Below are 16,836 nucleotides of genomic sequence, written 5' to 3' on the forward strand. Positions count from 1 at the left end.
GCGCCCGCTGCCCCCACGGCTGGGTCCGCACTGGCCCCCGAGCCCCTCCAGCCCCGGAGCCCCCCGAGCGGGCCCGGAGCCCAACGAAGAGCCCCCGGCACGGATCCCAACCTTGGAGCCTCCGCTGCCGAGCCCCAGCCGCGGATCCCCCATCGAGGAGCCCCATCCCGGAGCCCTCAGCACAGAACCCCCATCCCGGAGCCCCCGTTGCAGACGCTCAGCACGGACCCCAAACCCGGAGCACCCCCCTCGGATCTCCCCATTTTGCAGCCCCCAGTACAGAACCCCCATCCTGAACTCCCTACCCTTGAGCCCCCACCCCGGTCCCCCATCCCAGAACCCCCATGCTGGAGCCCCCAGCGTGGACCCCCATCCCAGAGACCCCGCCCTGGAGCCCCCATCCCGGTGCCCTCAGCACGAACCCCCATCCCGGAGCCCCCGTTGCAGACGCTCAGCACGGACCCCAAACCTGAAGCCCCTCCTTCGGATCACCTCATTTTCCAGCCCCCAGCACAGAACCCCCATCCCGGAGCTCCCGTTGCAGACGCTACGCACGGACCCCAAACCCGGAGCACCCCCCTCGGATCTCCCCATTTTGCAGCCCCCAGTACAGAACCCCCATCCTGAACTCCCCATCCTTGAGCCCCCATCCCGGACCCCCCAACGTGGAGCCCCCACCCCGGTCCCCCATCCCAGAACCCCCATTCCGGAGCCCCCAGCGTGGACCCGTATCCCAGAGAGCCCGCCCCGGAGCCCCCATCCCGGAGCCCCCTCCCCGGAGCCCCCTCACAGAGCCCCCCCCGCGGCCCCTCATCCCCGGCCCCTCATGCCCGGCCCGGCCCCTCATGCCCGGCGCAGGCGCGGCGGGCGGGCCGGGCGGTCGCTGCCGGGCGGGGCGGGCCGGGCGCGGGGCGCCTGCGCTGCCGGAGCGGTGCCTGGGCCGCCCGTCCCGGCCGGGTCGCCGTCGGAGCGGGGGGGGCGCGGCGGTAGCGGCGCGGGGGCTCCGGTGCCCCCGGTCCCCCCGGTCCCGTGCCCCCCACCCGCCTCGCCGAGACCCCGCCTCGCCTCCAGCCCGCCCCTCCCGGGGCGCTCCGGTAAGCCGCTCCTCGCCCGCTGCTCCGCATCCCTTCCCCGCCCTCCTGATTCCTCGCCTCCTTCCCCCGGGCCCTTCGCCGCCGCCGGGGGAGGGGAGCGGGGGTGGGCCCCCACCAGAGCTCCCGGGTGTGGTGGGGCTGGGAGCGGGGGTGCTGCGGGCCGGGGTCTCTCCAGCGGTGGGTTCCCCCTCCTCTCCTTAGTTCGGGCCGCCTTTGTCCGCTCCCGGTGATGCTGCAGGGCCCCTCCGCCCGTCGGGCCGCGGAACCGCCTCCCCCGGTGCCCCCTGTCCGGTCGATCCAGCCCCGCACCGACCCACCCGCCCCCGTGGGGGTCTGCGGGCTCTGAGCCCCGTCCCCGTGGAAGGGGCCGCCGCCACCAACAGGTGGTTGGACACCGATACTTTCTCCTTTCTTCCCCTCGTCTTTTTATCCCCGCACCTCCTTCTGTCAGATAATTCTCCTGGTTTGATCTCTAGGAAGTGAGAACCGCTCGTGGCTTTCACACCTCCCGCTTAGAGCCATAGGTGTAACAGCGTAACACCCCATCTGCGGGGGTGTAACACCCCATCTCCAGGGATGTAACACCCCATCTCCGGGGGTGTAACACCCCATCTCCGGGGGTGTAACACCCCATCTCCGGGGGTGTAACAGCCCCATCTCCGGGGGTGTAACACCCCATCTCCGGGGGTGTAACAGCCCCATCTCCGGAGGTGTAACACCCCATCTCCGGGGGTGTAACACCCCATCTCCGAGGGTGTAACACCCCATCTCCGGGAGTGTAACACCCCATCTCTGAGGGTGTAACAGCCCCATCGCTGGGGTTGTAACACCCCATCCCTGAGGTTGTAACAGCCCCATCCCTGGGGATGTAACAGCTCATCTCTGCAGGGTGTGACACCCCATCCCTGGGGATGTAACAGCCCACCTCTGCAGGGTGTAAAACCTCTCTCTGGGAGTGCATGGAAAATGTGACCCCCCCTTTGCGTGGAATCACTCAGAGCTGCTCCTCCATAAAGCCACAGTCCCACCTCGCATAAATCATCCCAAAAATCATCCAGCTGAAGGTCCTTTTCCACCAGGATCCTGCACAGGCAGCACACAAGGAGCTGGTGTCTGTAGAGGAGGTGGTTTGCAGGGGCCCAGCGGTGACGCCTCGTAAACAGCTGCAAAAAGTGAACAGAAAGAGTCACTCAGAGCTCGTTGGCAGCACCCAGGGTTGTACAAAGGGGAAGTGTCTCACCTATGTTTGTCTGCAACTTCTAGTAATGGTTGCAAAAGTGTCACCTCACTGTGAGTTACGTGATACCCAGGAAAACCAGTTTAAGGGGTAGTTGCACATTTGAAATCTTTGTTTTTAATGCATTTTAGGAAGCAGAGCTGGGTTGTCAGATATGCCCTGAAACTGCTACTGGTTGGAAGTGGCACACACCAGTATTTACATATTGGATTCACAAAGACAGAAATGAAAATATGAAAATATATATTTTTCTCAGAAATAAATATGTAGGATACTTACACTAGGGTTTGGTTTTTTGGGGTATTTTTTAAACTGCAGTGTGTTCAAAGGCAGTGATCTTCTGGATTTGTCCAGATTTTTGGGTGAAAACATCTAGGAAAAGTGCTTAGAGGCAACTAAATGCCTTTTTTGTTCCTTCCTTGGTTGCTCTGTTAGTGGGATGACTTTCAGGATTTTGATGACTTTCACAGCAGAGGAGCCAGGAGGGAACTGATGGAGTTATTTCTGCGGGGGTTACAGGAAGCACAACTTCTGGATTAGGTGTTTCAGGGTGATATTCCTGAATTTTAAACATTTACTAAAGATAGAATGTGTTGGGAGCAGCAAACATACGCAGTACTGGCTGAAATTGTGGTTTTTGAGGCACCATATTTCTTAAGTTTCCTTCCCTCTTATTTTCAGATCAAATATGTTCAAAACAGGAAGTTTGACTTGTACCTTTTATTTTGTAAGACTTTTCCCTGCTTCGTCTTAGTTTAGACTGGTGGTATTTGTTGTTAAAATCCGAGCTCTGTGATTCAGCATCATTTAATTGATTTCAGCTCTTGTTTGAAGGTTATTTGCCATTTATAATGTTTGGGTTTTTCCTCCCTTTTTGTCTCCTAGCAGCCATGGCAATGACAGGCCCCACGCCGTGCTCGTCCATGAGCAACCACACCAAGGAGCGAGTTACGATGACAAAGGTGACCTTAGAAAACTTCTACAGCAACCTCATAGCACAGCACGAGGAGAGAGAGATGAGGTAAAGATCTTCCTTGTTTCTTTTCCAAACTGGGTAAGAGCCCAAATTTATATTGACTGCATTTAGCTTTCCTGAGCCAAAGCAAAAATCATAAAATCGCAGGATGGTTTGGGTTGGAAGGGACCTTGAAGCTCATCCAGTCCCACCCCCTGCCATGGGCAGGGACACCTTCCACCAGCCCAGGTTGCTCCAAGCCCCATCCAACCTGGCCTTGGACACTTCCAGGGATCCAGGGGCCACAGCTTCTCTGGGCACCCTGTGCCAGGGCCTCCCCACTCTCACAGGGAAGAACTCCTCCCCAGTATCCCATCTAACCCTGCCCTCTGGCAGTGGGAAGCCATTCCCCTTGTCCTGTCCCTCCATCCCTTGTCCAAAGTCCCTCTCCAGCTCTCCTGGAGCCCCTTTAGGCACTGGAAGGAGCTCTCAGGTCTCTCTGGAGCCTTCTCTTCTCCAGGCTGAGCACCCCCAGCTCTCCCAGCCTGGCTCCAGAGCAGAGGGGCTCCAGCCCTTGGAACATCTCCGGGGCCTCCTCTGGACTCACTCCAGCAGCTCCACATCCTTCTGTTGTTCCCAGGGCTGGAGGCAGCTCTGCAGGTGGGGTCTCACCTGAGGGGGCAGAGGGGCAGAATCCCCACCCTGCTGCCCACTCTGTGGGATCAGCCCAGGGCACGGGAGGTTTCTGGGCTGGGTCATGTCCAGCCTCTCATCCACCAAACCCCCGAGTCCTTCTCCCCAAGGCTGCTCCCAGTCCCAGTTTTCTGCCCAGCCTGTGTTAGTGCTGGGATTGCCTTGATCCATGTGCAGGACCAAAAGGAAGAGTCTTTTCAGAGACAAGGAGGGGTTGCTGCGAGGAGTCACTCAATGCTGCCTGAACCTGTGGCACCTCTTTAAACCCATCAATCCAGTATAAAATGGGATTGGACTGAGCTGTGTGACTTTCCTTTGGCTGGATCTTCTCATTTGCTGAATACCCTCAAGCTGTAGCACTGGGACTTGTGCTGTTCTCCCAGCTTGCCATGGAGTCTATCATCAGAATTTGGAAAACGGTTCAGTGTTGGTTCCCTTCTGGCCTTGCTGCCAAAGCCATAACGAGCTCCTGGAGCAATGAATGCCAGCTCACTACAGGAGCTGCAGAAATGAGGCAGCAATTTAGAAATAAATCCTAACTTGCAGAGATATTTCCTTCAAAGTTTCAGATTAGGAGAGATCGAGGTCTAATTCAGACAGAAAATATCAGCGATTTAATTCCTTTCTTTCTCTTTGCACAGCTCTTGCTTTTTAAATGTACTTATTTATTATGAGCACTATTGTCTACTCCCCAAAATCTCAATGTTTGTTTTTTTTCCTGTTTGGGATCAAGACTTTGTCTGAACAAACAGACTGGACTTTATAAGTTGCACGTTTTTTGTAACAGCAGCTGTGTCTGTGGTTGTGCAGTTTGGAGTTTCAGTGGTGTTGACACTGTACCCTGAAGTGCAGATTGGGCCTAGTAAGGATATTTGAGGGATTTTAATTCTGTGTACTGCACTGACTACTGGAGTCACTGTTTGAGTGTGGACTGGGAGGACTGGACAGGGCTCAGTGGGTTCTTAAACGAGGGCAAAGCATTGAAATGTGCCCGATGGTGAAGTGATAACCCCAAATGTTATCACTTTGCAGCAGCTGCACAGGGCCCCAGGAGACAGGAAGAGGATCTTGTGAAGGATGACTTGCAGAAAGAGAAGGAATTTTTTAGTGCATTTGTAATGTTAGATAATAAACCCCCCCAAACCACCAATCCCAGTTCAGCCAGCTGTAAATATGGTTGGCATTGGGAAAAAATTCCCAGAGGATAATCATTGCAAGTGTCCCCTGAAGCCATTCCCCTTCTGAAGTCTTGCTTCCTTCTTTCCTTTCTCCCAAATGACCCTTGTGGACTAAGGCTGTAAATATTTCTGAATTCTTTAAAGAGGAGAACATGTACAGACACGTTTCCTCTTCCCAAATATTTGGAATATCTCAGGTCTTAGGAAATCTAAAGTAACTTTTCTCCTCCCACATATGATGAGTTTGAGATGCAGAGAAATTTTAAGTGTTTTTAAAGAGCCAATTCTCCCTGGAATAGGTGAGACTTTGATGTTTATTTATTATGGCTCTGCCCTGAAGTGACTTGCCCAGCTGTCAGAACGAGACAAGAATTGAACCCAGATCTCCTCAATCTGGGTTTGTGTACAACAAAAATGTACAGTTGAATAACATGTGAAACTCAGGGCAGGTTTAGATTATTAAAATTGAAGAGGACAAAGCTGGAATTTTAAATTTGGATAGTAGATGCTTCAAAATTAATCTCCTGAGTCTCCCTTGTACATAATACATTTGCTGTTTGCTGGCACAGAGCAGAGCTGGTGGATCTCTGCACGTGATTAAGAAACAATGTTAATGATTCAACCTTTTCTAATTTGATTAAAAAACAAGGTTAATGATTCAACCTTTATTTTTCTGATTTCTCTCTGCTCTAGACAAAAGAAACTAGAACAAATGATGGAAGAAGAAGGCTTGAAAGATGAAGAGGTAACAAATATGGAAAAATTATCTTAATGCTTAAATACAAGTATTTTTCTTTTCTAAATGGAGATCTGGGATCTTTCCTTGAAGTTGCTGTGATCCCTGTGGAACCCACCTGCAGAATTCTCACTGGGGTTTCTTAAATTCTAGAAAAGAATCAGGAGATCAGCTCATGCACAAAAGGAAACGGAGTTTCTTCGCCTAAAGAGAACAAGGCTTGGGTTGGAGGACTTTGAGTCTTTAAAAGTAATAGGCAGAGGAGCATTTGGAGAGGTGAGTCCAGAAAAAAATGTGGTTTTAACTGGCTCTGGAGTCTGTTCAAGGCTTGCTTAGTTTATACAAGCAAAAGGTAAATGTTGTAGCAACCACAGATTGATTTTTAGCTGAACGGTCACGTGCATCTTTTTACCTAATAAATGCTGGTTTAAAACATTCTGTGCTTTAAAGGAACCTGAATGATGTCGAGAAGGACTTGATGGGCAGGTTTGGAGAGGGTTTTAATGGTGAACTCCTGGGGCTGGGCTGAGGGAGGGCTGGAGGGCCCTTGCAAAGTCTCTTCTGGTGGCCTTTGGACCACCTGCTTTAGGTGTGAATCGCTCGGTGCCATCTCTGTTAAAATTATCTCTTAGAACTAACGGGACTTTTTGCTGTTCCTGTGCACTGGGCTTTTGGGGGCTTTATAATCTGATATGTTTTCATTAAATGGAAGCCAAGGGCTTGATCCCCAGCTTTGTCCAGAGGTGTGCTGGGTCTGACTGCAGCCTTTGTGTGCTCCCCAGGTGAGGCTGGTGCAGAAGAAGGACACGGGGCACGTTTATGCCATGAAAATACTGCGCAAGGCTGATATGCTCGAAAAAGAGCAGGTAAATACCCCCCCTGAGCAGCACTGAGTGACTCCAGGAGGTCACTGGGATGTGCAGAGGAGGAACAGGCAACTCTGGTTTAGGTTTAGTAGCTAAGAAATTGTGGGGGTTTTTTGCCCTCCTATTTTACTGAGGAAAGAAGTCAGAAAAACCTCTGAATTCCTAAGGACTCGTCTTCTAGTGGGTCTTTCAACACAAACTCATGCAAATGATTCAGTGTAAACCTCAAGATCAGTGTTTTCTTGCATTTCTGACTTATGGGATCAGATATAAATATCAAAGTGGCACAACTGCTGGAATTCAGACTCAGACAGACATAAAGGAGCAGCACTTAACATTTTTAAGGCTTTCCTGTAGTGCTTCTGGGAATAAAATGATCTGAGACAGCCACTTCTTGTCCAGCACTGGGGTAAAGCTCTGGGTTTTCAAAAAGAGATCTAATGGTTAGATATTTTTGTAAAGAATTGAGATAGTTTTGAGTGTATGATTTATATTAGATATAGGTTTAATAGGTCTATATAATAGATATAACCCGTATCTATATAATTAACCATATATTGAAATTCTGATGGTGTTTCTGCCCTTGTGCAGAGGTTTGACCGTTGTCTTCTCAGTATTTGCTGCCTTCCAGTATAATACTTGAATTGCCTGTGCAATAAATGCATCTGCTCAAACTAACCCAAGGCATCTGTGTGTGTCCAGGTTGGCCATATCCGTGCAGAGCGGGACATCCTGGTGGAGGCTGACAGCCTGTGGGTTGTGAAGATGTTCTACAGTTTCCAGGACAAGCTAAACCTCTACCTGATCATGGAGTTCCTGCCTGGAGGTAACTGGAATCCAAAGGCTGCTTTCCTGTTGTTTGGGGATTGCTAATTTCTTAATTACAAATGTAGTCTGAGATTAGAGTGTGTGTGGGTACCCTGTGTTTGTACATCTGGGAAGGAACAAGTCTTTGTAAAGGGTTCTGCTTTCTGGGGTACTGAGATGTTTGGGGCAAGCTTGAGATTTCCTGATTGGGTTTGAGCTGCAGGTGTTTAAACTAGGCCTAAATATTCTTCTAGTTCCTCCCCTGGCTGTCAGCAGAACCCCTACATAACCAAGTTTGGATTCTCTAACCTGTTGGTTTTAACTGAATGCAGCAGAAATAGCTTTTTTTCTATAGATGTCTTATAAGGTCCCAGTTCTTTCCTTATGATGACCTGGACTGACCACATGGATAAAATCCCAAATCTGGTTTTCCTGATTGAAAATTGAAAGTAGTGGTGGGACAGTGGTACCTGGAGGCTGCAGGGGGAGAAGTTCCAGTGGGAAACTGGACAGAAGGTCCCAATTCTTTCCTCATAACAACCTGGACTGTCACATGGACCGTTAATTTAATGTCTTAAATTAGTGAGAGTGGAGCCTGTGTGTTCACCTTTGGGGGGTTTCCAGGTGACATGATGACACTGTTGATGAAGAAAGACACTCTGACAGAGGAGGAGACACAGTTCTACATCGCTGAGACCGTGCTTGCCATTGATTCCATCCATCAGCTGGGCTTTATCCATCGGGATATAAAACCAGACAACCTCCTCCTGGATAGCAAGGTATGGACTGGCCACTCCCTGGGGAGGATAAATAGGCCTTGTGATTTTTGATATTGACCTTAACTAGTGTTGAGGGTTGTGAAAGAAGATGGTGCTTCTTTTTTTTAGCCCTGTTCTTTCCAGCTTTTGAGGTGTAGCTGCCATAATCCTGGGAAAAACCCAAGCCAGGAAAGGTCTCCCTTCCACCCCAGCTGTGCTCAGACCTCGAGCTCACTGACAGCTGTTTAAGCTATTTTTGGCTGTTTCAGCTGGAGTTTCAGTTCCCCCCTCATAGTCAAAGCTGTTTCCTTTTGCTCTCACATCTGTTACGCTCCCACTTGCCAGCATGGGGGTACATAGTTCTATCAAACATGAAGGATGTGGCTGTTCCAGACTGAGAATGGAGGTGGGATCTCCCTCAGGATCAGGATTATTCCTGAGGGCTGGCCAGGCTACCTGGTTATTGCAGGCAGTTTGCAGAAAGCCTCATTGTTTGAGTATCCTCCTGTTGCTTACTCCAAATATACCTAAAGTCAAGCTTGCTTGGAAAAGGTTTGCCAGCAGTAAATAATTCCTTTCCGACTACCAGGTTGGAATTACTGATGTAAATAATAGAATCACAGAATCCTGGACTCATTTGGGTTGGAAGGGACCTTAGAGATCCAGTTCCACCTCCTGCCATGGGCAGGGACACCTTCCACTAGCCCAGGTTGCTCCAAGCCCTGTCCAACCTGGCCTTGGACACCTCCAGGAATGGGGCAGCCACAGCTTCTCTGGGCACTTTGTCCAATTCAGTGTGTTTACATCTACATGTAGATAAATTTGGGGCTTTGAAAATATATATTTTAGATATACTTCTAAAAATTGCACTTAATGTGGTCATGTTATGCACCAGGACAGATCCAGTCACTGAATTTAAGGTGTTTCTCTGTCTCTTGGGGTCAGTTCACAACCCAGGGGCTGCAGCTGCAGCTGGAGATGTTTCCTTTCACTCTGAAGTGATCAGGAGCTGCAGGAGCAGAGGCTTCTTGAAGGGCTTTCTTTGTGGAATAGTGCTGAAAGTATCAATAGCTCCATTCCAGTGTTAGGCTAAAACAAGGAATGCAAAGGACATGGAGGTGCTGGAGCATGTGCAGGGAAGGGAACGGAACTGGGGAAGGGGCTGGAGCAGCAGGAGAGGCTGAGGGAGCTGGGGGGGCTCAGCCTGGAGAAAAGGAGGCTCAGGGGGGACCTTCTGGCTCTCTGCAACTCCTGAAAGGAGGTTGTGGCCAGGTAGGGGTCGGGTTCTGCTCCCAGGGAATAAGGGACAGGACAAGAGGAAACGGCCTCAAGCTGTGCCAGGGGAGGTTTAGGTTGGATATTAGAAAAGATTTTTTTCTGGAAAGCATGATCAGACATTGGAATAAGTTGCCCAGGGAAGTGGTGGAGTCACTGTCTCTGGAAGTGTTCAAGAGGCATCTGGATGTGGCACTTGGGGACACAGTTTAGGGGGATGAAGGTGATGCTGGGCTCTCTTCCAGCCTTGCTGATTCTGTGATTTGCTCTGATAATGTCTTGTCTTGGTTCTGTCTTTTGGTTGGTTTGTTCATTTCTAGGGCCACGTGAAACTCTCAGACTTTGGTCTGTGTACTGGACTGAAGAAAGCCCACAGGACAGAATTTTATAGAAACTTGAACCACAGTCTTCCCAGTGACTTCAGTAAGTTCTTTGGCTCCAAAGGGTATCTGGGTGGTTGTTCTCAGTGCCTGACATAACTCATTTTAATGTGAAGGTAGAAGGCTGCAGTGGGGGGTTTAATAATTAAATTACATCTTGAGGTGTACTTTTGATTTCCTGTAAAATAAAAATAGTTTCAGTTACTTTAATGTACAAACCCATCTTCACTTCCAGAAGTTTGTCTCTGAAACAGGCTCTGCTGTAGCCCTTTGCATGTGTAATAAATCTGGCATGAAAAGATGGTGGCTGGATCTCAAGTGTTATTTAAATTAATAAGCAAGGACAGGCTCTTTGAATATACTTGGATATGGAATAACTTGGATCATGGATTTAAATAAACCCTGCAAGCATGGATTGATAATGAAAGGCTGTTGTCAGTCAGATGTTCTCAATCTTACACAGGTTTGGAAGTTGCTGGTAGGGTTAGATTTAGGGTATTGACACCTGTCTTAATTAAGATGTTTAGTGTAACAGTTTGGGGGTTAAAATGTGTATTGGGTGACTCTTAGGATTCAGTCACAGATATTGAATCTCCTTTAGCTTTTCAGAACATGAATTCCAAAAGGAAAGCAGAGACTTGGAAGAGGAATCGACGGCAGTTGGTAAGTAGGTCTCACCTGGCTGGAAATGTTCCTGCATCCAAATGGCCCATGGATGCCCATGGAAGGGGTCAAAGCATTCCAGAGTTCTGAACAATCCTGAAAGGAAGAGATTGATGCTTTGCTTTTTTTTTTTTTTTTTTAAAAAAAAGAGGAATGACTCTAATTTGTTCTTCACCCGTCTGCTGAACAGCTGGTGACACATGTGCCTGAGATGGCACTGCCAGAATTATTTGCTGGATATCTGATGCCTGCCAGCCAGAACTAAAGGTTCTTGCCATGCAATCTAACAAAGGGCTGCTGACCCATTCCAAGGTGTATCTGGACAGTGGTACCTTTCCCCACATTCCTGATGGTATTTTAAGACACCTGCACATGAACATGTTGATTTTGTCTCTATATATCATGAAATAAAGGCTTTACCCAGCTTTGCTAAAGGATCTCAAGAGACAATCTGGTGTCTTCCTTAAAATAACCAGTGTTGTGTAAGTCCCCAGTTCCACGTCAGGCAGTTTTCCCTAAAGATGCATGACTGATGGTGTTTGTTCCAGGCTTTTTCTACTGTGGGAACTCCAGATTACATTGCTCCTGAAGTTTTCATGCAGACTGGGTACAACAAGCTGTGTGACTGGTGGTCCCTGGGGGTCATCATGTACGAGATGTTGATTGGTAAGTGTAAACAGGGACTGTGGTGTAGGATTCCAGCTGCATTTCATGGAATCATGGAATTCCAGACTGGTTTGGGCTGGGAAAGACCTTAAAGCTCATCCAGTCCCAGCCCCTGCCATGGGCAGGGACACCTTCCACTAGCCCAGGTTGCTCCAAGCCCTGTCCAACCTGGCCTTGGACACTTCCAGGGATGGAGCAGCCACAGCTTCTCTGGGCACCCTGTTTATGTGCTCAGAGCATCCACTCCTTCCCTGGTCAGTGAGGTGTGCTCTGACCAGCACACTGCAGACTTCAGGAACTGTTTTTGCTTTATCTAAGACTGTATTTTTGTTTCTTTTCAGGTTACCCACCCTTCTGTTCCGAGACTCCTCAAGAGACTTATAAGAAAGTGATGAACTGGAAAGAGACCCTGACATTTCCTCCAGAAGTTCCAATCTCTGATAAAGCAAAGGATCTTATTTTAAGGTGCCAGTCACATGGTTTGCCAGTTAATATGACACTGATTTTCTTGTCTTGCTAACTGTGTTCTGTGCCTCTCATGGCTTGTTTCACATGGAAAAACCCTGATGGTACAAACTGTTGTGCACGTGCACCAAATGCTGAACTCCCTCGTCAAATACTTTTGTCTCTCAGGTCATTTAGTTGTTCCCTGACTGCTCTGGCAAAATGTTTCTGCTCCTTATTTTGCTTGCAAGCTTCTCATGGAAGCCACTTTAATCCTTTTGCCAGAGCTGGCTTCTTACAACAGGAATGATTTTGCCATTGTATGCACTGGAGCATACAAATGTATCCCAGTGCTTGCTGACTCATTGTATTTCCAATCATTATCTATTCTCAGGACAGAAATATAAAGGTCTACATTTTTAGTCTTTATATGTTCTCCTGCTCTATCCTGGTCCTGAAATAGAAAGGCCACATTATCCTGTTGTGAAGGAATAGCACATCTTAACTGTGGCATTGGACACGACATTCCTGAACATAACTTTGTGTGTTGGTTTTGCTGTGGGAGTTCTTAGTCTGCTCCATTTATATGTTAAGAAACTGTAGCAGTATCAGTCCAGAAAGCTGTTCCATTTCTGGGTGGAATGCTTTCGTTTTCATTCTCCCTTCATTTTCATTCTTCCTTCCATCCCAGATTTTGCTGTGAATGGGAGCACAGAATTGGTGCATCTGGTGTGGAGGAAATAAAGAGTAACCCATTCTTTGAAGGGGTTGATTGGGAGCACATCAGGTAAGATGCTTTGCAGAAAAGGAAGCTGCTCTTCTCTAGGGACTGTCCAGGTCAGTCCTGTTCAGCAGCAGGGAGCAGCTGAGTGGAATTTATCATATCCAGGTGTGGGTGAAAGTATTCTGTTCCCTACCTGAAGCTTGCTGAGGTTTAGGTGCTTTCAGTCTTGATTCTGTTAAGAAAGGGAAAGTGGCTGAATCCTGCTTTGTCTTTGAAATCTTAATGCTCCATCTGCTCTCCTTGGCAGAGAGAGACCTGCTGCGATTTCCATAGAAATTAAAAGCATTGATGATACCTCAAACTTTGATGAATTTCCAGAATCTGATATCCTTAAACCAACAGGTAAATGATTGATTGATTCTGCATGTGAACAATCTTTCCTCTTCTCCAGTAAAATCATCTTTCCTGTTAATCACAGAAAGGATCTTACTAGATGCTGTTTTTTCTCATGACCAGATGCCTTGGTAGCCTCGTGGTGCAGGGTGTGCAAGCTGGAATTAGGGTTCCAGGAGATGCAGGATGGAAATGATGGGGGAATTATCTGAGAAAGGGCATCTCTGAGGCAGCAGAGCTCCCAGCAAGTTCAGATCTCAGCAGGACCTTGGTACTGGCTGATCCCTGCTGGCACAGCTGACACCTGGAGTAGTGGGTGGGGAAGGGTGGGACAGAAGGGGATGTTTTGGTGTAAATTTCTAAAGGATCACAGCATAGTCACACGTCTCCATGAGTTTAAACGCAGAATCACAGAATGGTTTGGGTTGGGAGGGACCTTAAAGCTCATCTCATTCCACCCCCTGCCATGGGCAGGGACACCTTCCACTAGCCCAGGTTGCTCCAAGCCCCGTCCAACCTGGCCTTGGACACTCCCAGGGCATCCACCACCTCTCTGGGCAACCTGTGCAAGTGTTTCACAGCCCACACTGTAAACAATTTGTCTGAATCTACCCTCTTTTAGCTTAAAATCATTGTGCTGTGTCCTGTGTCCCAGCAGTTCTTTCCTGGGCTTGAAGCACGAAGCTGAATCCTGGGTTTATGATATTTTTTCCTGCCCTATTCCACATCCAGTGTTTTGTATGAAAATAAACTTGGCAGTCTCCAATGGGTAACTTTATTTCTTCTGTGTCTTCCCAGTGGCCACAAGTAACCACCCAGAGACCGACTACAAGAACAAAGACTGGGTTTTTATCAATTACACCTACAAGCGTTTCGAGGGCCTGACGGCCCGAGGGGCAATCCCATCCTACATGAAAGGAGGGAAGTGACACAGCTTTACCTGGGACTTCTGAGCCGTGGAATTCTGTTGCTGTACTTTGGGTTTATACCCATAAAAGAATTTATTTTTTTTTTTTAAAGAAAACTTGAGGGCTATCAACTCTTGGAGAAGACTTCAGGACCCTGTTTTGTTACACACCTGGTTGTTACTAAGGATTTTTTTTTTTCCTGCGCCATTGAAAAATTCCACAACGTGTTTGCATCATCTCTGCTGCCAGCACCTTTTGCTGCTTCAGGAGCAAGAGTTTTTCCTTTTTAAATCCTTTGCCAGATTGTACAGTCCATCGGGAGATGGGAGCCTTCCCTTTGGCATTGCAAAGCTCGGGATTCTGTAGGATTGTTTGCCAGTCCTGCATTTAGTGACAAACTCACTCTGCCAATTCTGCCAGCACTGTTTGCCCAGTGGCTGAGGACTCCAGTAACAAAGCAATAATTAAAGCTTGAGACAGACAACTCTCCAGGAAACTGTCGAGCAGAAGGACACAACTCGGATTGCCTTAACCTTAGTTTGTAGTGCTGTTTTTATAATGCTTCTTGGAAGCCTCTCAATAGCATTTCTCAGCTCTGTCACAGTGGCCTCCAGTCCTGGTGCACTTTACTTTTGGTACTAAGTTACCCTCAAGCCATTTAATATTTTTTCTAAATTAAGAAATTGTGCAACACTTTTCCTTCCCCGGATAGAGGAGAAAGGGGCCATTCCCTGCTCCGAGCGCCGAGTCTGTGGTTACTGTGTGACAGGAACCAGGGGGGATCTGTAAACAGCCCAGATAAACTCCAGCTGGTCACACTGTGCATCTGGAATTAGAGCAGAGGGAGGGAAGTTTCTTGAACCTGATCCTTGGTGGGTAAGTTGTGCAGAGCTGGCTCAGCCCGAGGCTCCCTTGGCTGGCTGGTGCCATCTCTTGGCCATATCTGAGCTCTGCTTCATCTTCACTGGTTTAAAGACAAAAAAAGTCTGTGGTGTTTTTGCTCTTGGTTTTGAGCAGAACAGGATCAGAATGTTGCTGATGGAGGCCTGCCTAGTGTTTCCTTACAGAGCTGCTCTTGCTGTCCTGGCTGAACCATCTGTCCCAGTCTTCCACAGACTGGGGTCACTTTTGGGGCAGTGGAACCCACTGTGTCCACTCTTAGATTATTGCTTACTATAACTTATAAAAGTTCTGATCAGGTTCTCTACAGGAGAGCCCCAAAGTGCCTTTCCTTGCCTAAGCCTCTCTGGGAACATGGTACCATTTTGGGAGGGAGGGTTCTGCCTCAGTTGAGCTTTTCCTAATTCCTTTTTCTAACCACGAGCTCCACGTTGAGCCTGTTTGTAGTTAACTCTGCACTTCCAGGGGCAGGTGGCATTAACCCTCTGGGTCTGCCTGGTTCCAGTCTGTAATTTGCAATCAGATTGATGAAAATTATAACTTTTTGAGGTTTCTAAAAGCATGTCTCAGTTTGAATTATCTTGGATTCCTGCAGACTTCTGTTGGTGCTGAACACTAACTCCAGAGCACAGACAAGACAAAGCTCGAGTGATGTTTCACAGGAAAAAAAAAAAAAAAAAAAGGCTTCCAGGGGCTGTTTAGTCTTGAATTTCTTGATTAGGAAACAAAACAAAATGGGTTTGTAGTGGAACTTTTTTTAATAGGTGCTTTTAGGGAATTTTTACCTACATGTCTCTTGAGTGCCATCCTGAAGGACTGATGGGGGATTGCCAGTACTGTACATAACTCCTTCGTGTCCTCTCCTCTCCCTCACCACCCCCTGTGCTTTTTGTACTTGTCCCACGACTTCAGTGACTTGCCATAAGCAGTTTAGGTACCAGTTGGATCCTACCAAGCTGAAATGCAAAGTAGCCTTAATCAGAAGTGATCCCAGGATCACTGTAGTCAGTAGGGCTCACTTGGATGAATAAGGGCTAATGGAAGGAATGACTTATAGGATCAGGCTTTTACCAACTCATCCCTAAGATCACCTTCTGCTCCCTTTGTACTTTGTGTGAAGGGCTGATACCAACTTCTCCTGCAGTTTCTTCCAGCCATTTGAAAATGTTGCCTTATAAACCATTGGAAATAATATAAAACCATTTTTTTTTAAATTCCTAACTACTTAGTTACTGCCTTAAAATGAAATAAAACAAAAATCAAAATCCTTTCAAGCTGCTGTGGATTAACAACAAATGATTTTGAGATAGTAGCTGCATTCGTAGCCCTTTACTGAAAGGGACCAGCATTTTTATTTATAAATACCAAAGAAGCTAAACAATTATAAGTTGTGATGACTTGCTGTGAAAAAAACCAACTCTCTAGTACTGTGTATTGTGCATTTTTAGTGCTGTGTTTGAAGTGTGACCCCTCAGGTCACTGAGCTCAAGGTGGTTTTTCAAAGGCATGAGGAGCAGTTGGGTACCTCATTCCTGTTGTCTTCCAGCAGAAGTTGGATGTCTTTGAATCCAGTCCTATTGGACACACCTTCAGTGGTAGCATCTGTATCCCAGGTGCATTTTAAGTCTGCTTCCTATTCCAGTTTTTCACCAACTTTAGGGAAAAAAAGTGTGTCCTACAGTGTCTCCTTCCCAGGATCCATAATTCACTGCTAACTAAGGATTTTGGATGCCTGTTCATCTCCCGTGGTAGCCAAACATTTTCCTTAGCTGCTTGTGTTTTGAGGTTGTTTGTATCTTTGGCTCTTTTTTATTAACCTGCAGTTGCTGGACTTGTAGGAGTAATTCCAGTCTGAATTTCCAATGGATCTGAACACCTTATGCTGCCAGTTCATCTCTGTATCATGCCTAGCACAAAGCTGCACTAAGTGTTTCTTATCACTGTGCCCCGACTCTGCCTTAACCTCTTCAGTTGAAAAAGCATTCTGTAAATATTTAAAAGCTGTTCCAAAATTGCACTGTAAAATTTGGCAGGTGTAGTCAACTTTTTATGGATAGATCTCATTGTGTTGTGTAAATAAATAAAATCCACTTCGTAGACACACTGTTGCTGGCATGTTGTGTTTTACAAACTGGAATTGTGGAATCCCAGACTAGTTT

General features: G+C 47.7%; 1 protein-coding gene across 3 annotated transcripts; it reads left to right on the top strand.

Annotated features, from left to right (window-relative positions):
• Positions 1-1,041: 1,041 nt before the first annotated feature.
• STK38 (serine/threonine kinase 38) lies at positions 1,042-16,781 on the top strand. 3 transcript variants are annotated; one of them, XM_032710706.1, is made up of 14 exons: positions 1,042-1,094; positions 3,217-3,352; positions 5,851-5,902; positions 6,047-6,169; positions 6,676-6,759; positions 7,462-7,585; positions 8,191-8,345; positions 9,920-10,022; positions 10,581-10,642; positions 11,191-11,308; positions 11,650-11,773; positions 12,444-12,539; positions 12,784-12,878; positions 13,668-16,781. In XM_032710706.1, exons 2-14 carry the CDS (start codon positions 3,222-3,224, stop codon positions 13,796-13,798), a joined length of 1,398 nt encoding a protein of 465 aa, XP_032566597.1. In that variant the 5' UTR covers positions 1,042-1,094; positions 3,217-3,221; the 3' UTR covers positions 13,799-16,781. The 3 variants fall into 3 exon arrangements, with proteins under 3 accessions (XP_032566597.1, XP_032566596.1, XP_032566595.1); XM_032710705.1 differs by having other exon boundaries at positions 1,043-1,094; positions 3,220-3,352; XM_032710704.1 differs by lacking the exon at positions 1,042-1,094 and adding an exon at positions 2,368-2,384 and having other exon boundaries at positions 3,220-3,352.
• The last annotated feature ends 55 nt before the right edge of the window (positions 16,782-16,836 follow it).

The sequence above is a fragment of the Chiroxiphia lanceolata genome, chromosome 25, assembly GCF_009829145.1.
Source record: "Chiroxiphia lanceolata isolate bChiLan1 chromosome 25, bChiLan1.pri, whole genome shotgun sequence".
Taxonomy (NCBI): Eukaryota; Metazoa; Chordata; class Aves; order Passeriformes; family Pipridae; genus Chiroxiphia; species Chiroxiphia lanceolata.